Source organism: Thunnus albacares, chromosome 17 (genome assembly GCF_914725855.1).
Source record: "Thunnus albacares chromosome 17, fThuAlb1.1, whole genome shotgun sequence".
Taxonomy (NCBI): domain Eukaryota; kingdom Metazoa; phylum Chordata; class Actinopteri; order Scombriformes; family Scombridae; genus Thunnus; species Thunnus albacares.
Genome location: NC_058122.1, coordinates 268,878 through 292,860, shown reverse-complemented (window position 1 = coordinate 292,860; position 23,983 = coordinate 268,878). Strand labels below are relative to the sequence as shown.

At 38.2% G+C, this 23,983-nt stretch overlaps 1 protein-coding gene and 1 long non-coding RNA gene across 2 annotated transcripts in view; one reads left to right on the top strand and one right to left on the bottom strand.

The window, feature by feature from the left end:
* Positions 1-8,137: 8,137 nt before the first annotated feature.
* Positions 8,138-23,983, top strand: part of LOC122966683 (tetraspanin-9-like) — a 26,475-nt gene continuing 10,629 nt past the window's right edge. Inside the window, exons 1-8 of the mRNA XM_044330949.1 lie at positions 8,138-8,453; positions 11,471-11,540; positions 11,869-12,060; positions 12,322-12,396; positions 12,904-12,999; positions 13,798-13,911; positions 14,589-14,672; positions 15,385-16,320. Of these exons, the coding sequence (XP_044186884.1) occupies positions 11,472-11,540; positions 11,869-12,060; positions 12,322-12,396; positions 12,904-12,999; positions 13,798-13,911; positions 14,589-14,672; positions 15,385-15,447 (693 nt within the window). The 5' untranslated portion in view covers positions 8,138-8,453; position 11,471 and the 3' untranslated portion in view covers positions 15,448-16,320. The remainder of the gene's footprint in view (positions 8,454-11,470; positions 11,541-11,868; positions 12,061-12,321; positions 12,397-12,903; positions 13,000-13,797; positions 13,912-14,588; positions 14,673-15,384; positions 16,321-23,983) is intronic.
* The window catches only part of LOC122966684, an 18,462-nt gene continuing 15,180 nt past the window's right edge, over positions 20,702-23,983 (bottom strand). The window contains exon 2 of the long non-coding RNA XR_006398438.1: positions 20,702-20,776. This is a non-coding gene — a long non-coding RNA (uncharacterized LOC122966684). The remainder of the gene's footprint in view (positions 20,777-23,983) is intronic.

Here is a 23,983-nt window from a genome sequence, read left to right as displayed (position 1 = left end):
AGTGTCATCTAAAGACCTTTACAATGAAAGTTATTAAAGTTGTGACATTTCATGGAATGCCTTTGCCACAGCAATGTGCAAATTTTTATGTTTCACCATGAAAGAGGACGTTGATGTAACTCGAATGTACATCATCCAATCTGCCCCAAATATCTCTTGCTTGATAAGAGTCACATCTTGAACACATTTACATGTCAATAATGAGTCACTGGCGTAGAACCATCTACTGGCAACAGGAAGTTACAAGTGCTGTACTTTTACGACCTCTGCCTAGCGGGTTGACCAGATCCACATCAATTTTTGGCTAGAGAAGCCTTAAGACCTTCATGATGTTATATTGTGAAACTTGTGAGTTTTAGTTGAATGCCATTGCCCTGGCAAAACAGCAAATTTCAATGTTTTGACATGAAAAAAGAAACTATTACAACTCAACTCCACAACATCAGAGATTTCCCAAATTTCACATGTTCCCTAACAGTCTTGGTTGGGTGTTGCAAGGGGACTCAATAGTGCCCCCTAAAAATTTCAGCAGAGGAGCCCTCGAGGTAGACCTAGACATACAAAATTTGGTAGGCAGATGTTAATCTCCAAACTTAAAAAAGGCCTCTTGGAGCCATACCATTAGCCCAACAGGAAGTCAGCCATTTTGAATTCACTGTGCAATTTTTGCACGGGTTTTGCCATTTGCAGGCCCTGTAAATGAATAAACTCCTCCTAGAGAATTAACCAGAGTAACTTCAAATTAAACTTCAAATTAAAGACCTTTGCAATGCAAAATTATCAAAATCTTGGGTTTTCATGGAACGCCCTTGACATGGCTTGCCAGTCAATTTGCATGTTTCACCAAGAGACAGGAAGTTGCGATGCCACTGAACTTTGTCCAATGTGCCCCAAATTTCACATGCTTGATAAGAGCCCAGGTCTGCACACATCTACATGTCAATATTGACTCATAGTCATAGCGCCACATACTGACAACAGGAAGGTACAGGTGCTGTACTTTTATAAGAGATGTACTTCGATAAGAGTCAGCCTTATGTGACAAACATCATCCAGTTTACATGAAATTTACATGGTGTGGTCTATACATGATAAACGGCGACATGATGTATAATTAGTGGGTGTTCTCTAGTGGACATAGGAAGTGATATTTAACTGTGCAACGTCCGATATTCATGAAAATGCATATGAATGTCGGGTGACCTCCACTTTGCTGCATTAATGACCCACTTGTGTAGCACTACCTATTGGCAACAAGAAGTCAGCCTTATGTGTAATGACAATAATAATGCCATGCAATATGCATATGACCCAAATCATTGCTGGTTATGTCAGGATACTGCATGCGTGGAAGCTCCTTTGACCGTCTGGCTCAGGTGACCTCACAGAGCAAACAAATTACAAACAACTGAAGTACCTGCCATTACTTTATTGGCTGAGGAACTTCAGTTGTGGGGCTACACTTTTATAAACATCTAGAAGAACACAATATGTGCAATTAAGATACATACTTCTTACATCTTTTTTCATAAGCAACATACTACATTTATCTGTTATCCTGCAGCACGAGGATCCACGGTCATATTTATGTACGATTTGTGTGTAACTGATAATTGTGTCTGAATAAACTAAAGCAGGCAGTATCACTGAATGATTTGTGCATGAACTTTACTTTTATTATTTTTTATTATTATGAACTTAATTATCCCACTCTGCCTATACAATGGCCACTTGTCTACAAAATGTTATCAAATATGAAACAGTATCAGCGTATAAGGCGTTATGATCACTTTTATTATTATTAATTTCATTATTTGATTTAATTATCATTTAGGGAAGAAACCAGGCTGCAAAAATGACCAGGCATGTGAGCATATCCAGTAGGCTTTTGACAGAATGCATCAGCTACTATTTACACAAAGATTTTCTGTTTCTTTATGATTTATGGTTTTGTGATTTTATGTCAGCATGACATAGCCCATTCATTCAGAATCTGTTTAGCCAATGTTTAGTTGTAGTCAGATGAAAGGTAGCCAATGCAAGCGTACAGAGAATGTGTCTTGGTGTTTGCTCCCAAAAAATGCAACACAGAAGAATATAAATAGACAAAAGTAATGTAATACTAGTAATAATGAAATAACGAAGTAATATTAAAATTAAATTGACATTTTAAAATCTATTTACAGAATGGAATAGTAATAGTTTTGAAATTGGATATAAAACTTGCAATGAAATATTGACTGTACAAAGGAATTATGAGCACTGCTATGGACAAAGACATTAAGTGTATGAAATATATGAAGATGACAAGAGCAAAAATTAAATGTGACATGTGCATATATAATTAAATTATGTAACAGTGGATGTTTAATAAAGAATATGTTAGCCTAAATGAATCCACATACTCACATACTCACGTTCCTCAAGACAGGAGGTGGAGTTGCAGAGATCTTCAACTCAAGCCTAATTATCAACCCAAGACCTAAATTTAATTATAACTCATTCGAAAGCCTTGTTCTTAATATCTCTCACCCAACCTGGAAAACTTTACTTTGTTATAGTGTACCGCCCTCATGGCCCGTAGTCTGAATTTTTATCTGAATTCTCAGGACTACATGCCATTAGACAAAAATGTCCTCACTAGATGTGTATCTGATAGTGCTGTAGCTAAATCTAAGGAAGCAATTCCATCAGTATTGAATTCAATGCCATGTCTCAATACAAGTTATGCTAACTTTTAGTCCTTCTCAAATTGATCATCTTGTTGATAGTGCTGCAGGCTTATTGTGAATGACACTCAACTCCATCGCACCTTTAAAACAGAAGATAATAAAACAAAAGAGGCTAGCTCCATGGTATAACTCCCAAATACGCATATTAAAGCAAACAGTGAAAATTTGAACAGATATGGTGTACCACCAAACTTGAAGAATCTCGTTTAGTCTGGCAAGATGGTCTTAAAACATATAGGAAGGCTCTCTGTAATGCCAGAGGCGACTCTTACTCTTTATTAATAGAGAAGAATAAAAACAGCCCTAGGTTCCTTTTCAGCACTTTGGCCAAAGCTGACAAAGAAGTCATAACTCTCTTGATCCATGTATTCCTATAGCTCTCAGTAGTAACGACTTCATGAGCTTCTTTAATGATAAAATTCTAACAATTAGACAAAATTCATCACCTTCTGCTCTCAACACACCAATTTATCCCCAAACACAGGAACCTTAGAAACAGCTGTAAAACCTGATATATATTTAGACTGTTTTTCTCCAATCAACCTTCCTGAACTAACTTCAACAATTTCTTCATCTAAACCATCAACCTGTCTCCTAGACCACATGTCAGCTAGGCTGCCTAAGGAAGACTTACCCTTAGTTAGCATGTCTTTTCTAGATATGATCAATCTGTCTTAAGTACCAGGCTATAGTCCTTTAAAGTCGCTGTAGGAGAGACCAGGAACAGCTGTAACACGAGACGGTTGTAACACCTTGAATATCCCCAATCAGAAACAAGCTACAGTGATTACACTCACTCTACACATGCTCAGTTAGATTGTCTTCTTACTTACAAAAAATGAGCCACATATGAAACTCATAGAAAAAGTTACCAGCAAATATGTGTTTTTGAGGTAAAAATTTAACTTTTCTGTCAGATTTATTTTTTAGATACTGTCCTGAGATCAAATGTCTGGGAATCCAAACATGTACTATTATAAATACTGTTTTGTAAGTAGAGTAGAATGTGAGTAGAAATGGCTAACATGTGTCAAACCAGCAGTCAAGATCATTCAGATGAGGTGAAAACATAACTGGTGATACTGGGACGGTTGTAACGCCTTGTTACAGTCAGGGCAGTGGCCAAATCATATGGCATTTGCCATGTTACCCTGTGCCGTTTTCACAAGAAGAGGGATCCAAACTTCCCAGAGTACTGGACCCCCAAGAAGGTTTTCTCCACAGAACAGGAAATCCATCTGAGAAACTACCTGACCTAGGTAGCTGATTTGTGTTATGGGTTGAGCCCAAAGGAGGTAGGCTACATATTAAGCTAGAGAAGGCCTAGGCTACATGTAGATTTATTAAATGTTCAACTAATTTTTCACTTTTATATTAATAACTTTTTTATTTTGAGTATTTGATTGGTTAAATATGTATATTTTAGACATGTTACAACCATCCCTGGCATGTGTTACAACTGTCCCAGTGTACAGGGACAGTTGTAACAGTGGACTGACTGTATTTAAATCAATTTTGCAAGCTGTACATATTTCATAAAATCACTTAAATACATTGTTTCAGTAGCTGACACATTTGAAGTTTATAATATATCAAATGGAGTATTCCAGTGTAAATGGTTTTTGATTTATTGGGAAAATTGCAAAAAGTGTTACAACTGTCCAACTCTCCCCTAATTAAATCTCTTTTTAAAAAGCCTACTCTTGATTCAGGCATTTTAGCCAACTACAGACCCATATCTAACCTTCCCTTTCTCTCTAAGATCTTTGAAAAAGCAGTTGCCAATCAGTTGTGTGACTTTCTACATAACAAGAGTTTATTTGAGGATTTTCAGGATTCAGAGCACATCATAGCACAGAGACAGCATTAGTGAATGTTACAGAAAACCCCCTAATTGGAAGAACTTCCTTCTGTACTTTTCCTGTTAGATCTTAGTGCTGCATTTGACACCATTGACCATCACATTCTATTACAGAGACTGGAACATTTAATTGGTATTCAAGGAACTGCATTAAGCTGGTTTAAGTCCTATTCATCAGCTCTATTTCAGTTTGTGTATGTTAACTCCATGCACGCAAAAGTTATAGATTCTTTGCTTGGACTAATACTATTCACCATATATATACTTCCTTTAGGTAATATTATTCAGAAACACTCCATAAATTTGTTATGCAGATGATACCCAATTATATTTATCAGTGAAGCCAGATAAAACAAATCAGTTAACTAAATTCCAAGCATGCCTTAAGGACATAAAGACTTGGATGACCTGCTACTAAACTCAGACAAAACTGAAGTTATGGTGCTTGGCCCTAAACACCTTAGAAACACATTATCTAATTGTAGCAGAATGGAAATGTATTCCTGTCTATTCTAAGCAGGCCTGTACTGTTTTGCTCTCTTGATTATTCGGTGATCACTAGTAGCACATTGTCTGTGGGCACTCTATAAAGGCAGTTAGCTTCTTTCTGAGCGCCCCCCTTCACTTGGAAGCTGCTGTGGCAATTCTGAAATCAAATCTGATATCAAATCTTCGTCGCACTGCAAGGCACATTGGGTAATGCAGGCCCAGCAAGGGCCCTCCTCTCTACACCAAAACAGTGACAGATTTTTTTTACACTGTCAATATTTTTTCAGCGTCACCGGTTTTCCATTTCAACTTTCTGTTTTTCACTTTCAACTTTCTGTCACTGAAAAAAGAGAGACATGAAGAAAAACTCTGAAGATTGACATTGAAAAACACATCATCATGAAAAAAATATCAAAATAAAATAAGATGATAAAATTGTAAGATTGTATTTTTTTAATGTCCATGTTTTATTTTTCAGTGGAACTTTTTACAGTGCCAATACCTGTTTCAGTTTGCCAATAGAAGTGTTTCAATGCCAATGTTTTCTTTTTCAGCTCAGGTTTTGTTTTGAATGCCAAATTTTATTTTCAATGCCAAAATATTAATATCACTGTTCTGGCCCCATAAAGAAGACCGCCTGCTGTGCAATCCAGCGCTCTCACTCTTTCCTGCAAAAGAATGATGAAGGATAACCTCTGTGCACCACTCATCGTCCACTGAGTCAACTCCGCTGTTTTCTCTGCACCACTGCTGAGGATCAGCTGACATGAAACCCACCGACAGAGCGTGAAGACAACATCTCGTCAGCATCCGAGCTGAGGAACTGAGCCAGACCCAAAAGATGAACTGAAACACACCCTACTCATGTCCTTAAACAACACAAGTAAGAGGCATTAGTCTGGGCAGAGATAGGTTGTTAAGGTGTGTGTTATTTTCAGCTTTATTGCTGTTGTTTGTTGTGACATTAACAGACTGTGAGTCCAGTTTTGCGGCTGAGAATACTGTGAAAATATTATTGCTGTTTGCTGCTTGTTTGGTTTTGTTTATCACGCTAAACTGATTTGTGCTTATCCAACTGGTTGGACTGCTCTGTGTCAGCTTGCCATCGTATGTGAGATCATGGGTTGCATTTTATTTGTTGAAATCAGACCATGGCCGGCAAACACCCACGTGTTTTCACCCTCTCCTCTTTACTAACCCACTTGCATGTACATGTACGTTTTGACACACATACACTACTCTGTAGTCAGACACGTGTTGCTAAGCAACAGAGACAATCACCATTGTCATTAGAGACTGACACCATTGTAGTGGTCAGAGGCACGTGTTGGTTGACTGGTGGTCACCATTAAATCACAGTCACTGGTCAAATATCGTAATCATGTCTGCCATCTTGACCGGAACTCGTGTGATGTAACCTCATGCAGTTCATTCATGTATTGCTGCTATATATTGTCTGGCTGTGTAGAACTGCCATATTGTGATTGCTTGTGTTTGATAGTTATAGTTGTATGAAAGATGTTTGTTAATTGAAGCATACTGATTTATAATTGATACTGCTAATGTTAATAAACTTTGTCATGCATTTAAAGAGAAGTTTCCTGATTGTTTGCATACAGACTGTGATAACAGCTTGGTGACAGGGTCAGTGCTTGAATTCAAACCTTCACTGCTCACCTTTAAAAATGACAAGACATTAACATTTTCTAATATCTTGTCATTTTTAAAGTGAAGACCCCTTTTGAGACTCTTTTCGCTGTTTTGGTTATCTGTTACTGTAGTATCAAATTGTTGCAGAAAAAGGTACCAGAGCAAAAAAAAAACTCTCTTTTGAAAATAAAAAGGGAGTCAGAGGTCCAAGCAGCAAAGTGTTCTTTAATGCCAGCAAAAAAGGGGAGCAATCAGCACTTTTACAACGAACCAAATCGTTCTGAAGGTTTTTTCTTTGGGGCATTGTTTTTATGCCCTTGGGTCGGCTTAGGTCACACCTTATCATCCACCCTCCCTAATTTTTGAATTTTTGATGTATCTTTTATCTCCGTCACTCGTTGTTGGTCAAAACTCTTCAAAACAGGTTTTGAGCTGTTTGAGGATATGTACTGGCATATTCAGTTCTACCTGATTATATCCAATTTTTATATAAGTATTGGGAATCATTTTACACCATTATTGCCAAGTTGTCGTCTGGCCTTTTATTTTTTTATATAAGTTATTCTAGTCATTTTACACCCTTATTTCTTGATCTCCTCCAAACAGTATTTTTTTTAAAAGGTGAAGACTTTGGCAGACCCAAGCAAAGTGACATGTAATACAAACACACTCACATTTCTCCAGTGTATGATTATGATTCTTCTACCGTGCCTCTATACGTACATTGTGATTAAATATGGTTCATGAGATTATAACTACACCAATACAAATTGTATCACACTAGCCCTTATTGCTTATAAACTTATAAAATCAATCTGCATAGCTTAATATTGTCTTTAAGCACACCAATGACTTTTAATGAAATTACACCACATTACCTGTTATCTATTATTAATTTATATTAAAAACTTTTTTAAATAATCAAAGATACTTATTAATTATTGCTAAAAACCAAAACTGCTCCTACTAAGTCCCAACATATATAACCATACATGAAAATAGAGCCAGATATCTGCTTTTATTTTTCTTTATTTATTCTTGGATGTTTTTAAAATCATTCTACACTTGTGCATTGCTAGGCAATGATATTATAACTTTGACAATGACTATGTTCACTTTGAAGTTTTAGGTCTCTGCAAATTGATGTTCATAATGTAGTGAGAGGAATAAAGAGCACTGGCAACAGTATGCTTTGGAAATGGCAGATATTATGTGAAGTAGTGGTGGTGACATTATACAAAATTGACACTTTTTAGTATTTGTGGGATAGTTGTGTTGCATGTTTATTTTTAAGACACACTGGCCTCATGAAAAAAGATTTGAAAAATACCCATCTTGATGGATAGATATGTAACTGGAAAAAATGGGGAGGAGCTCAGAGAGAGACAGCAAAAACAAACACATCTGGAAAGAGTTGAGGAGAGAGGAGAATACAATCTACCATACGGAAAACTACATAAAGTCAATATAAAGTTTAGAATCAGGAAAGAAGACAAGTTAATTGGGGAAAGGGGTGAACACAGTCTATTAGTGAGGAGCACTACAGCAGAAGAGAAGAAAGGAAATCTTGTTGAAAAGCCTGGCTGGTTCAGGGACTCATCCACAGGAGATCTAAAAAGGAAAAACGAAGAAAAGATCAAAACCAGAAGGTGAAGGAGTTGGGAACTACGAAGAGGAGCATAACAAAGACAAGATTTAAAAGAACTGAAACTCAATTTCAGGTAAAATCTGTTTAAATTTCAGTTGGAACTATATTCCGATGCTAAATCTCATCATCAAAGTTCCACTTCAATTATATACTATGTTCAAAACTCAGCATGTTTAAATGAATAAGTATTTAATCCAAATAGTCGTTGAATATGTTGGTATTTCATTAACATGTGTTAAGATGTAACTATGGTCCTATTCCTCTGGAGATCTCTTCAGACACACTGGCCTGTCAAAGTTTAGTTTTATTTTATTGTTTTGCACATGTAATAAGATACAAAAAATAAGGGCATTAAAGCAGGAAAAATGATTGTGCTGGTGAGATTTAAAAAAAAAAAAAAAAAACCCAAAAGGGCTTACAACAACATTCCACCAAAAGTAAGTAAACTTGAAAAAACAATGTCATTGGGCTGTACATCAGTGCATAAAAATACTGAAATGTTAAAAATGTTCTCTAAAATTAATGTTTTTCTCAACTTGGTGGAAAGGCCAAGAGGCAAGGGGCTGAGGAAAAAAGTTTTGGTGCATATATGATGGGGTATTTTTGAATTAGAAATAGAGGCAAAATACATAATGCAAAAATGTGATAATAAGTTCAATTCAGTGATACTATAATGTAAGAAATCCAGTAAAGGAGGTCCAATGTGGCCAACTGGTTGTTGCAATGTTATACCACTCTACTGTATCTCCATACTGGCTGACAAAAACAACGCAAAGTATACATTTGGCAACCCTGTCTCCTAGTAATTACGTTCATATACAACTTCATTGCAACATATGTTTTGTTAGAAACACAATGCTGCTGAAAATTTAAGCCACACTAGCATCTTTCACTACTTTTGTTGCCTACACCTGAACACACACAGGGCTCAGGATGTGAACCCAGGTCTCTGCTGTCAGAGTCCTGCATCTTGTATGTTCACTATCCACCCCAATCTCCTCCCTATGACCTCAGAGCCATATATAAATTAAGCTTCATTTATTCGAAAAAATGTTACCTGTGAACATAATCCAGGCAGAGATAATGTTTGTCAATGCAATGTAACTGGGAAAACAGTTTCGTTATTCATGAACGTAATGTCTAGGAGACATGGTTGACATGGGCTGGAGGTGACAAATTCATTCATAAAAACATAAATGCCATTTGATTTATGTCATGTGTGAAGCATCAATGAAATACCATGATGGGTGAGACTGATGGGTGCCCAGAAAGTCAGCAGATAAGACCAGTGACTGTGTTAACTGGCAACTTTCAGCTAAATGCGTTGTGGTGGCTCATAGTGACGGCAGCTGGCTCCTAAAAGCCTTATCAATTTTACTTTAATCAATCAATCAATGTGTTTATCATCTACACCAACCATTTACGTACATTAAACTGTGCTCATCAAGAAGCATTCACCATGTAACGTTTCTTATAATGTGGAAAACAAAACGTAGCCTATAAATTGTCAGTACAGTCTATCTTGTGATTTTATACTGTTATCTTCAATCAGAAAGTGGCCCATATAATTTAATTTACATAACATAATACGGAAAGTGTTTTCAACAGCTGCCGTCACCACAACCACCACGACACATTGTCCTGAAAGTCACCAGATAACACGGTGTTATTTGTGTGGCCAAATTCCTGGATGGGAATAACACCAAGACTGCATGCACTGACACAAAAAGAACAAAAACAAAGCTTTTACACCCTTTTACTTTTAAACAGTCAGTACAACATTCATAATGCAGAATGTATAGTATATGTATAGTATAGTATAGTTTATATGCATATAGTATCACTGGTAGTTAAATCTGCCTTTGGATGAGATATTTGTGTTTACAATACATACTTGAAGTCTTAAGCCACACAAATAACATTATTGCTGAATTTGTATCCTGATGCCAGCCAGCCAGCCAGTCTATCTCTGACTAACACACTTATAATTCACTGACTAACTCACAAATATTAAACATATTACGATTCAAAAGATTTTTTGCAGTTTACACACTTGATCAGCTAGAGCTTTGGAAATCATAACACAAATAAATATAATGTCCAAACTCATGAATTGATAATTATGATTCCCTCAGAATGTTTGTTTGTTGGTAAAAGACCTGTGCCCTGAGCTCTCCTGTGAGTCACAGTATTGCTGTGGTGATGGGAAATGCCTTCAGCAGTATAATTAGGTCTACTGAGGAGGGGAGGGAGCTTCCTTCCTGTCATCAGTTTTACTTCCTGTGTGGGGTCAGCAGGCGGTGTGAGGAAAACTCATTTAGAGACAAATCAGAACATGTTCACGTACACACAAACATGAACACTCATGCACACTCAGAAGGTGTAAAAAGAAAAAAAAATGTATGTCTGGATGTTTTAAATAACATCATCAAAACTATGAAATAATTGAAAACATAAGAAAACAGCTAGATTTAAAGGATGAGTTTAAAAAATTTGTAAAAAATAGTCACATGAACATTGACATTAAAAGATTCAATCGCTGTAGTTATTCCTCTTGTCCATACCAGGTGTTAAGTGACTGTTTCCTAACGTTTCCAATGTAAGAACTTGGAGACAAAATCCACAGTCAGCAAAAAGACATTCTCAAGTTGACTGTGGACAAATGAATTGTGTATGTTCATCCTTGCAGTAGCCTGTAGGTTGGGGGTTTTTTTGTAGGTCTGTGGAAGCAAAAGAACAGAAGGTGTTGTATGTTGTACCAACTGAGAGAATCTGTCAAACTCTAGTATTGCATTTTATGATTGTACACATATACAACCTACTTCTGACACAATCCAAATGTTTTTTCACCCTGCTTTACAAATTTTCCATCTCCCTCCTCACACTGCAGCCCTCTCACCAAGGAAACCCAAAACACACTACAACAAAGTCATAAAAGATACTTTACATTCAGTCACCATAGTAACACGCATAAGAGCATAAAAACACACTGGATATTTTGCACTTTCTAGCCAATAATATATTGTTACTGGTAACATGAAGCATAAAACATACTTCTACTGCTCCTCTGTTTCTCTCTTTCTTTTGCAGGATGTCAGCATGTCAGAGGTGTTTGTGCTGTGTCAAATATTCGATGTTTGTCTTTAACCTCATCTTCTGGGTCAGTATTTGCACAAATCTGTTCCAAGTTGGTGTTATATTTGTTTATGTGGATGCATTTCCAAAACAGTTAATTTGAGATTTCTCTGTAGCCTCTACCAGTTTAGCATTTCTCAATTTAAAGAGTTGTGGAGAGATAAGTTTTAATATGCTTAGTGCATGCCTCGAAAATGATTTAACATTGAGTTCTACAGACATGTCGACTTAATCTCACTGTTACATCATTCATTTGTGATTTCCCACTCTCTACCAGAAACACAACTTTCAGGACATTGCATTGTGATGAATGCTACGTTTCGACACTGATTTGACATTACATTTTCTAAAAGCTAGGAGGATGCGGTTTGTTTGGTGTTGGAGTGTGGCTGTCCTTCACGCAAGCAGAGTTTTCGTCTCTTCCTCTGTCCTTCCCATCCCTCTCAGCTGCCAATCTGCTGCTAGTTGCTGGTGGCATTACCATGGTGACAGGGTTCCTGGGTTGTCTTGGAGCCCTTAAGGAGCAGCGCTGCCTATTGGTCATGGTGAGAGAGCCACATAACAACAAAGTTGCAGATATTCCTTTTTTTGTAATGTTTTCTGGGCATTTTAATGCCCTTATTTGATAGCCAACAGTAGGGAGATGGCAGGAAATGAGGGGAAAGAGAGAGATACAACAAAAATGCTCAGACACAAACTGAACTCACGGTTCATGCTCACATTGCAGATATTCTAATCTTAATGCTTACATAGCTTGCTCTTGTATACACTTTGATGTCAGTCTCCAACTGCTCTCTATTCTGCAGTTGTTTGTGATCCTTTTTATCCTGATCCTGACAGAGGTGACTCTAGTGTTGGTTATACACATCTTCCATGACGAGGTGAGCTCACCATCTACAATGTTCAAAAGTTGAAGAAGTGTGCAGTGCACACAGGAATGAGATAGTACAGGTCTTAGGCTTTGTCAGATGACACTCCACTGCATTGCGTCAAAGTTGAAGCATGTTGGCAGGAGCTCATCTTTAAATGTTAAGTGCCGAAGAGTTAATTGACTAATAAAAAATAAAAAATAGTGAACCACGGTTTTGAGAATTCATTAACTATTGAAGACGTTTATCAAGTAAAATCACATTCTGTTGTTCCAGGTTCTAAAAAATGATTCATTATTATTTCTTTTTGCTTTTGACTAATTAATATCACTGTGAATTGAATGTCTTTAGGTATTTTAAGCAAAACAAACAATTTTCAAAACATTAGGCTTTGGGAAATTATTCATCAGAAAAATAACTGATTTTAATTGATGATAAAGTCATAATTGTTGGGCTCCAGATAATGGATGGATTGAACATTTGAATGATCAACTGTATGTCTTTCTTTCCTTTGGTCAGCTGGATTCCAAAGCACAAGGTGAATTAAAGGAAGGAATGAATAATTATAATTCCGAGCCTGGACTGAAAAAATCCTGGGACAATGTCCAGAAAAAGGTAAGGGCAAATCATGGCTTCTTATATTCCATGAATAAAGGATAGGTTGCATGCCAATAAAGGAAATACAAATTATGTCAAGTTGTCACAATCTCAAAGGGTCCGTGTGCTTCAAATGTAGTGCTGAAAATGGCTAAAATAGGAACAGGCATCTACCTTAAGCCCTTCAGCTCTCGTTTCAACGTCTACAGACATCTGAGTGTCCTGCGTGATGCTGCACAGATCATTCTGGGGCAGCTGTGGCTCAGGAGGTAGAGTGGGTCGTCCACTAATCAGAAGATCAGTGGTTCGATTCCTGGCTCTTCCAGTCCACATGTCAAAGTGTTCTTGGGCAAGATGCTGAACCCCAAATTGCTCCCAATGGCTGTGCCATCAGTGTGTGAATGATTAGATCCTCCTGTCGAGCAGGTTGGCACCTTGCATGGCAGCCCCTGCCATCAGCATATGAATGTGTGTGTGTGAATGGGTGAATATGGCTTGTAGTATAAAAGTGCTTTGAGTGGATGGAAGACTAGAAAGATGCTATATAAGAGCAGTCCATTTCCATTGCCTTTTTCTTTATACTGTAAGTTCTTTATTTGCTTGCCTTTATCACAGCTCCAGTTACAACAGTTACAACATCTAACATCCACCTGCTGGTTTGTTTGGCTGCTTAGTGTTAGTGACAGTACTGAAATCACTGTGTACCCTCTGTCCCTGAGTCTGCCTCTCAATACTGTCTAGTCAACTGTGTATACATGAGTTATGTAGCTGAGTGGTATTACTCTACTTTTTGTATCTTATTCTCTCTTCTCACAGTTCAAATGCTGTGGAGCAACGAACAAAACAGACTGGTATGATGTGTTGAATGGAACGCTGCCCTCATCTTGCTGCTCTGTTGGGACAGACCAATGTGTTGATGGTTGGAGTGAGGTTGGTTTACTGCTCAGCATTAGGGGGCTTTTGGAATGTAGAGGGGTAAAATTTCAACTGGCAATTGTTTTTGTTTTTGACTGATCCCCCAAATGAAATCAAAATTTGCTCCAGATGCGTGAGTGTGCCTGAATACTGTTACAAATGATGGATTCCAGCAATGGAGTCCAAAATATTTAGCCACAAAGGTTTGTGGTATCTTGGTCAATGCCAGTCTACTGTCATACTGCCATCTTGGTGCCAAGATTGCAGTACTCATTCTATTCATATCTGTGTTCCCTGATCTCAGCAATTCATTTGAGTAAATTTTTTTAATGATGGTCAGAATAAATATATAAATAGCCACAGTTGTAATAAACTGGATTCCATTTTAAATGGCTTCTGAGATGGTCTACCTCAGTGTATCTGTTTATTTGTCCATTATGGAAATCTGTGAGAGTATCATGCAAATGTCTGTGTCAAATGTCTTGCCATTTACAGCTTGATGATATTGTAGGGTCCCAAGGCTTTATTGATGTAGGCTTTATTGATGTCTAAGATAACTGTAATCATTCTTCCCTCCACTTCTTTCTACATTTCATCCTTACTACTACTCTTCTACTCTCCCTGGTGTACTCATTCTATTCCTCCTGAGCACCTCCCCTACCCCACACTCTGTCTTTGTTTGTCTTCTGCAGCCCTGTTACCTGAAGGCCAGGCAGTGGCTGCTAGATAACATCGCCCATGTTCTGGTGCTTGGTGTGTGTATTGGTGTTGTGCAGGTAGTTATCTCCAACCTTTATTTATCATCTCTTTTATCTATATGATGCATCTCTGACCTTAGTCATGTTTTCTCCATCTGTTAGGTTCATAACACCTCAAGCCCAGCAGATATTGACAAAAATACATTGTTATTAAGCTTTACACACTTACACTTGCATTTCCCTAAAATTCTGCATACATCCAGAGTGTTAGCAGCACACTTCTGAATTCAATGATTATATAGGAAAGATAGCATCTTACTACTATTCAACATAATTTTGATATCTCTAACCATTTTACTGTAATACAAAAACATCAGTGTCAAATGTCAGTGGGGACCCAGGAGCTAAGCTGTATTTCCACATTCTTTTTTGGCCAGTCTTGATCAGAGTTGTTTAGTGTGTCCTGAGTGTAGCCTGTGTACAAAAAACCTGCTTGATGAGAAGTGCTTCACATTAATTATAGTATGTTACGTTGTTAATGTTGCGCTTGATAACATATTTTTTTCTGTCAGCTATTGCAGACAAAATGCTTTGATGTTTTAAAAGATTGCATTTCATTCAATTTGAGAAATCAGAATTCAGGAAAAAGATTCTGTGGGAAAATTGGTGCTTCAAACATAATTAAATAATAAATAAACAAATAAAAAAGTTATTCTGACTGTTATTGAGTTTTTATTTCCTGGCAGGTTACACATTTATTTGACTTGCATACCTTCTCTTCTCTTGTCAGATCTTGGCCCTGGTGTTCTCCATGCTGATGTGCTGTCAAACCTGTGTGCTGAGAAGTACTTGAACTGACTGCAGACCAGCTGTTGACTGACCCAAAATGTGATGGCTCACCGCAAACTGCTCTGGGATCTCAATATACTCTCCAAACCAGACTGTGGTACTGTAGTGCTTACTTTGGGTTCAGACCTTAAATGGATGTCTTTCAAATGTCTTGATGCATTGGATTAGAAATTCCTCTTAAGATTCCTCAAAAGTCTCTTGCCATAGTTTGACCAGTGTACCATGGGGTTTCAGTCAGGGCCCTCAGTAACGAACTGCACTAACATCCCCCACCCACCTACCTACACACACACACACACACACACACACACACACACACACACACACCAACTCACAAATTCCTCATGTTGGTGCCGATACAGCCAACACAGCTGAATACAAAATACACACAAATATCATGCAGTATATGCACTACTGCTTCAACACCAACAAGACAGGTGATCTTCACTTTCAACAACACAAATGCACATGCATACCACTGTGCACTATAGCGGCTACTGCAGCATCACCATTAGATCTTCCTTTATGTCACTCAGCAACCACTTGGCACAACACAAAAACAATATACTGAAATAATAATAATAATAATATACTATACTATACTAACATACTAATAATATACTTAATAAGTGGCATCAGACACTGTCAACATGGGGCATCAACACTGAAACACAGCATCTCTATCTACTGCCCAATTGCGCCCTCTTTTGGAAACCTCCAGCAATACCAATCAAATACAACCTTAAAGTAGAAATGGATAACTTTCTGCTTTAACTTATCATTATGAAGTAAACGTTGATTGCACAGTGTAATGGCTATAGAATAATGACACTGTTGGCATTTAGATTGGTTCCTTATAAGCCCTGCTTTAGCTACTGTAGCTAACGGGAAGAAAGCCCTCTAGAAAGCAGTTAGCTAAGCTACCAGCCCTACAGTCATAGAATCCTGGATCAGTATTCACTCAGGCCAGCTGTCAGGCTGATCTATAGGCCTTTTCCATGCACATGTACTGGAACACAGGGCTACCCGCTTGAAGGTGTGTCTTTAACTAATGACGCACTTATCTTGAGTCAAAAAGCAGCGGGCTGTATACATCATGGCTGTGACTAGTGGTCAAAGTCGCAGCTGTAAAACGGTGGATGAACACATATAAATTCCTATAAATTTTTCACAATAAAAGCCTTCCATTATTTTTTCAGTGGAACACGTATGAAGCAGCAACAGCAGTAAATGTTTTCATCTGCAGTAACTTAGTGCCATTCCGATACGGCTGAAAGCAAGGAAACGTTTAAATAAAGCAGATATCTGAGAGTAAAAACAAGGATGCAGAAGAGAGACTAAACTTCAAACCACAGAGATTCAGTCAGAAGCTTGGCCATGGTCAGCGACACATAAATGCAACCTGCTTGGAGGCTGGTCAGGCACACTTTGGCCTGACTCCGGAGATGGTCCATCTCTGGCACAATATATGCTATTTTATATAGATTCACATATTCTAATTTCTATCTGCTTTCATGTCTCCACTACAGACTAAATGAATGATCAAACTCAGGCTTTTTCTCCTAATGTTTTCCTCTAATGTAACTGCCACCCTGACGCCAACCCCTGCCATAGTTATTTGTACTACATGTTTATGCGAAGCAATAATGTTACTCTAACTATGTTATTACTATGCAGTGCACATCATTACAGGAGCCTGTTCCCATATCATGAACTTGTGACAATTTCAATTACCTCTTCAGTGAACATGCTTCTTTCCTCTCTCTTATTTCCAAAACAATCTGGTTGTCTTCACAACAGCGTCAATACAATATAATCTATATACATATATATGTATGTATGTATATGTGTGTGTGTGTATATGTGTGTAGATATAGATATAGATATAGATATATATATATATAGATATATTTATATATAGATAGATAGATAGATAAACCACAACACTACAATAGGTCTCTCTTAAATAGGGTAAAACGTAGCACTCACACATTATTTGTAAATAATGCAGCTCCTTCTCTATGGAAATAGATGCCAGTGCTGAGAGTCATGTTTGTCCGTTTGTAATCCTTACATACGTTTTGATGCATTTGAGAGCTGAGAAAGATCATTCAACTGAGGCTGTGGACACTGGTATTGTTAGGATCAAGCATGTGAGGGAATAAAGTTGTGACATACTGACTGCAAGCCCTGTGTCCCTCAGAAAAGTCAGTAGATCACTTAGGCTGTTCCCCTGAAAGTTTGTCATGTTATACATCACTTGAGCTCAGCTCTGAATCTGGCAAGGTCGAACTGTGTTATGTAGTTCTCATCCAGGCCTGTGACAGCAAACAGCAGTCTTCAAATCGATTCTTAATTTGTGTGAGGATGCTGTTGATTACAGCGGTGTGTAGCTCTCTGTAGTGCGTACAAGGGTCTGGTCTTTCTCTGGCTACACTTGGCTGTCCAATGGCCTCCATATCTCCCCACTCATCTTTGAGGCTCTGGCAAAAATCTGCAATTCTGGCCAGACAGAACTGAACTTCTAAGCTCTTATTATGTGCTCTAATTCCAAAGAGCACATCAGCAAAGTGAAAAATGCCAATGAAAGCAAAGAGAAAAAAAACAGAAGTCAAAGCTTGTCATTTGTGATAAGTGTCTCGATGCACAATGTACTGTTTCACGGTCAAAATTTTCAGTGTGGTTAAGGATGTGCTGGAACAGCTCAAACAGCGCAACTCTTTTGTCATCGACCATACATACCAACCTGGAGTTGAAGTTCCACATCACTTGAGAGACTCGTGGCAGTCTTCTCTTGCAATATTCATCCAACAATGCAGTACATTTGGGAGAATGTATAAAAAATGTAGACAATCCTCACAGATTTGCAAGAAAAATCATGCAGTCTTTCAATTTTGATGCTCCCTAGGACATCAAAAGATTCGATGTGCGTGCATGTGTGTGTGCGCACAAAGATAGTTTGGGGGATTGATTTATCCATAATCCTCTGTCACTGTCCTTACACTCACTACTAATAAAACAAGAATACAAACAATATTTCCTTAATGAGAGGTCAATCCCCCACCTCAAAGTGCAATTTCATTGATCAAAGTTCAATCAGATTGAACTGATTGGCTGACCAGTGTACCCGCCGCCTGGAAGTATTTTCCCCACTGTCACCATGTTAAGGTTTTCTTGTAATGACATCTTCAACATTTCTCAACACAAAAACACAAAAGTGCCCTTGATAACCCAACAATATGATAGGTTAAGGCCATCACTTTTAATTATTTCTCCTTCCATTCTGAGAAATAAAGTTTTTTGTCAGTTTCTGATAGCAGAGGGCTATGGAAGAGCATTGTGTTGTGGACAGACTTGACGCATTCCACTACTGTTTTGGGTTGTCTGCTGTCGGTGGGCTTCATTCCATTTCAAATAGCTGTTGGTTTGCCGCAACCCAAATCCAAAAAAAGGACATAAAAAGATATATCTACTAATTATATCAAATATCTAATTATATCTTAAAAAAAGTGAAGATGTTGGTTTATTTCAGATAAACTTAGCACAAAAAGTAAGGAAACTTGTGTTTGGTAGATTACTTCTTTGTTGTAAAAATGCTTCTTGGCAATAAATCTTATACCATGGGAAAGCCTGTTTATTTCCCTTTTAAATGGTGCCACATTTTTAAGGAACATGCATTTGTGGGATGAGCAGCAGAGCTGAGTATGTGGGTTGCGCCTATGAAAAATTTGCCAAATCTCCTCTGCCAATGCCAAACAGCTTATTTTGCTGTTGCTATTGACTCCTGTTTTGAGCTTCTGGTACCCTCAGGTGCTGCCAATCAGGCACCTGTGAGCATGGGCCCTGCTACAGTGGTCAGTAGGTGTCTGTTCCAAGAATCGGCATGCCCTGGATAGTACTGGATGAACTTCCAGCTGGTGTTCCGCAAAACCAAGTTGCGCCACTATTTGGATTGAGCCCTAGTACTATCTCCAAAGTGAAGGCCAAGTTCCATATGACGGGGGATGTCAGAGATAGGCCGCGAAGTGGGCATCCCAAGAAGACGACACCCCAAGAAGACCGTTTCCTCACCCTGTCAGCACTTAGGTACCATAGGCTGTCTTCTACAGATTTGCAGTCAAGGTTTGCATGACGATATGGCCGACGGCTCTCTGCCCAGACAATCCGGAACAGACTGCATGCAGCCAATCTCCGGTCCCATAGGGCTGCCAGGAGGCCTGCCATGACTGCCCTTCATCATCAGGCCTGTTTGCGCTGGTGTCTGCAACATGTGCACTGGAACCTGAACATGTGGACGAACCTTATGTTCAGCGATGAGTCCAGATTCTGCCACAGCAGTTGGATCTTAGGGTCAAAGTGTGGAGAAGATGCAGGGAACGCTATGCTAATTGCTTTACCGATTGAGTAACATCTTTTGGCGGAGGCAGTGTGATGGTGTGGGGTGGCATCTCCCTCAATGGAAAAACAAGGTTTGTCATCATTGGAGGCAATCTCAATGCAGAGAGATATCGAGATGAGATTCTGCAACCAGTGGCAATCCCATATCTCCACAGTCTGGGACCAAACTCTATCCTCCAAGATGACAACGCTTGCCCCAACAGAGCGGGGTTTATCAGAGACTACCTCCAGGATTTGGGAGTGAAGAGGATGGAATGGCCTGCCAGCTGTCCTGACCTCAACCCCATTGAACACTTGTGGGAGGGTCTTGGGTGTGCTGTTCATGCCAGAGTGACCAACACAACCACGTTGGCTGACTTGCGACAAATGCTGGTTGATGAATGGGATGCCATCCCTCAGCAGTGTGTGACCAGGCTGGTGACCAGCATGAGGAGGAGGTGCCAGGCTGTTGTGGCTGTGTATGGTTCTTCCACACGTTACTAAGGCTCCTGTTTGTTAAATGAATAAACTGTTAAATTGCCAATATGTCTTGTTTCTTCAAACTTCAATCATCCAATCCACCAAACACCAAACAAGAGTCAATGGCAGAATAAGCTGTTTGGCATTGGCAGAGGAGATTTGGCAAATTTTTCATGGGCGCAACCCACATACTCAGCTCTGCTGCTCATCCCACAAATACACGTTCCTTACAAATGTGGCACCATTTAAAAGGGAAATAAACAGGCTTTCCAGTGGTATAAGATGTATTGCCAAGAACAACAAAGAAGTAATATACCAAACTAAAATTTCCTTACTTTTTGTGCTAACTTTATTTTAGCTAGTATTCTAGAAATGGGGTTTTGGGTTGGTGTTCATTGTCGGCAGGAGTTATGCAGTGCTTCAAACTGTGTTTAATGAGTTTGTTTATTATGGATGCAAAATATTTGTTCAGCCACCTGAATGCTTATCAGTATGTTGAAAATTGCACTTCATTAACAGCTAACTTTTCTGCCATTAAAACTGATCTCAGAGCAATTTCTATAGTCACATACTTTGAAAAGTCTCCGTTAACCACGGGGGAAATTAATCTGGTGCCAGGAACAGCAATATTTCTGGCCAACATTAAGCTATTGTATTTTTGAGTTATCAAGGGCACTTTTGTGTTTTTGTGTTGAAAAATGTTAAAGATATTATTGAAAGAAAACCTTAACATGGTGACAGTGAGGAAAATACTTCCAGGTGGCAGATCATGCGGTCAGCCAATCACAGGCTGTAATTGTTTCAAATTCAGGATTTCAAATTCAATTCATCCCTGGGGTGCTTAAAATCTACATTTTTTTTATGAAAGAACATCATATCATCATATAAGATCATCAACAGTTACATAAAACAAAACAGATAATATAACAGCAGCGGTAGCAGTATCCATAGCAACCACCATAGTGACGATAGAAAGTCTGCAAAAATCTTCATAATAACTGACAAACTAAACATCATATACATTCACTGAACAAAGATTATGAAAATAAAATGCTGAAAGTTAAAATATTGCATTTTCCACTGAGAATAAAAGGAATGGCAGCCATTTTGTTTGTTTGAACCACTTACATGTGGTTTTGTTCTTGGCATATATGATGGCTTATTGTGTGGTACTTGGAAAGCATGGTTGATGTAAGCCTATACTCTGTTTAGGAAGGATGCATGCACAGCAGCGGCATGGATCCTTTCTTGTTTTAACATCATATTTATTCTGCTTTAAACATATATATCAAACATACAAAACAGAATAATCAAAAAGACAACAAAAACAAAAAACACAAAAAAAGGAAAATTAAAAAACTCCTAATGGTCTACAGTTTAGTCACACTTAAGTCTCAACTATTGAGTTACATACAGTCGGAAATATAGTAAACATAATAATTTGGGGCACAGAGGAAGATCATAATTAACAATGTGGGAAACATGTAACATCATTTTCTTCCAAAAATCTTTGATAGTAGGACATTCTCTTGAACAGTGGTATAATGTCCCTATATCTTCGTTACATTTAATGCACTGATCTGGAATGTTAGGTTTGAAATTGTGTATGTTACAAGGAGTAATATAGGTATAATAATAATTAAACACTTTTTTTACATTGTAAAAGTTTAAACCTGGTATTGATTGTTAAAACTTGTGACTGTAAGCAACTTTGTTTCCACTGCCTTTATTATTTCTTCTTCAATATTATCACTCCAGGCATGTCTTCTACTATCTGATGAGTCCTGTGAGCGAGAAAGTAACAGTGAATAAAGAATAGATATTTGGTGAACACTGTACACATGCTCTTTCATTGTTTTTTCCAAACAGGTGAAAGAGGGTTTTGTTGTTTTTTTTTTCAATTCAGATCAATTCAATTCAATTCAATTCAATTTTGTATAGGGCCTGTGGCAGTCTAGGCCTATAGCAGCATAACCCCAGCAAACATGCCCCTTTGGGACCCATGTGGGGCCACTGCAGGAATAAAATGAGCCACACAGGGGCAGCCCACTATGGGTCCCATTACCGACGTGAAATGCAGGGCACATGTGGGCCCCACACTATGGGGCCCACTGTGGGCCTGCAACGTTCCCCAGTGGGCACAGGTGGGCTGTGCGTGCCCCACATTTACATTTATTTAGAGTCAGGTTAGAGTAAAAAATTAAGAAAAAAGAAAAAATGAAGAAAATATATTGAAAATTTAGTACAAAATTGAGCATGTGGATTAAATACTGAATGACATGCTAAAACAACGTTATTTTTATAAAACAGAGCAATGACCACATAGAACCACATTAGAACACAATAAGTACATAATAAATCAATCTCCACAGGGGCATCAGTGGATCTCTGCCATTTATCTTCTGGTCCTTCTGTTCATAAGGAACCACAATGTTAAACACACCCTAACACACCCTACTCATGTCCTTAAACAACACAAGTAAGAGGCATTAGTCTGGGCAGAGATAGGTTGTTAAGGTGTGTGTTATTTTCACCTTTATTGCTGTTGTTTGTTGTGACATTAACAGACTGTGAGTCCAGTTTTGCAGCTGAGAATACTGAGAAAGTATTATTGCTGTTTGTTGCTTGTTTGGTTTTGTTTATCACACTAAACTGATTTGTGCTTATCCAACTGGTTGGACTGCTCTGTGTCAGCTTGCCATCGTATGTGAGATCATGGGTTGCATTTTATTTGTTGAAATCAGACCATGGCCGGCGAACACCCACGTGTTTTCACCCTCTCCTCTTTACTAACCCACTTGCATGTACATGTACGTTTTGACACACATACACTACTCTGTAGTCAGACACGTGTTGCTAAGCAACAGAGACAATTACCATTGTCATTAGAGACTGACACCATCGTAGTGGTCAGAGGCACGTGTTGGTTGACTGGTGGTCACCATTAAATCACAGTCACTGGTCAAATATCGTAATCATGTCTGCCATCTTGACCGGAACTCGTGTGATGTAACCTCATGCAGTTCACATCCAACATCTTGTTCCTCCTACTTCCTCTCTCACAACCCCCCCTACACACACACACACACACATGTATTGCTGCTATATATTGTCTGGCTGTGTAGAACTGCCATATTGTGATTGCTTGTGTTTGATAGTTATAGTTGTATGAAAGATGTTTGTTAATTGAAGCATACTAATTTATAATTGATACTGCTAATGTTAATAAACTTTGTCATGCATTTAAAGAGAAGTTTCCTGATTGTTTGCATACAGACTGTGATAACAGCTTGGTGACAGGGTCAGTGCTTGAATTCAAACCTTCACTGCTCACCTTTAAAAATGACAAGACATTAACATTTTCTAATATCTTGTCATTTTTAAAGTGAAGACCCCTTTTGAGACTCTTTTCGCTGTTTTGGTTATCTGTTACCTGTTATCTGTTATTAATTTATATTAATAACTTTTTTAAATAATCAAAGATACTTATTAATTATTGCTAAAAACCAAAACTGCTCCTACTAAGTCCCAACATATATAACCATACATGAAAATAGAGCCAGATATCTGCTTTTATTTTTCTTTATTTATTCTTGGATGTTTTTAAAATCATTCTACACTTGTGCATTGCTAGGCAATGATAATATAACTTTGACAATGACTATGTTCACTTTGAAGTTTTA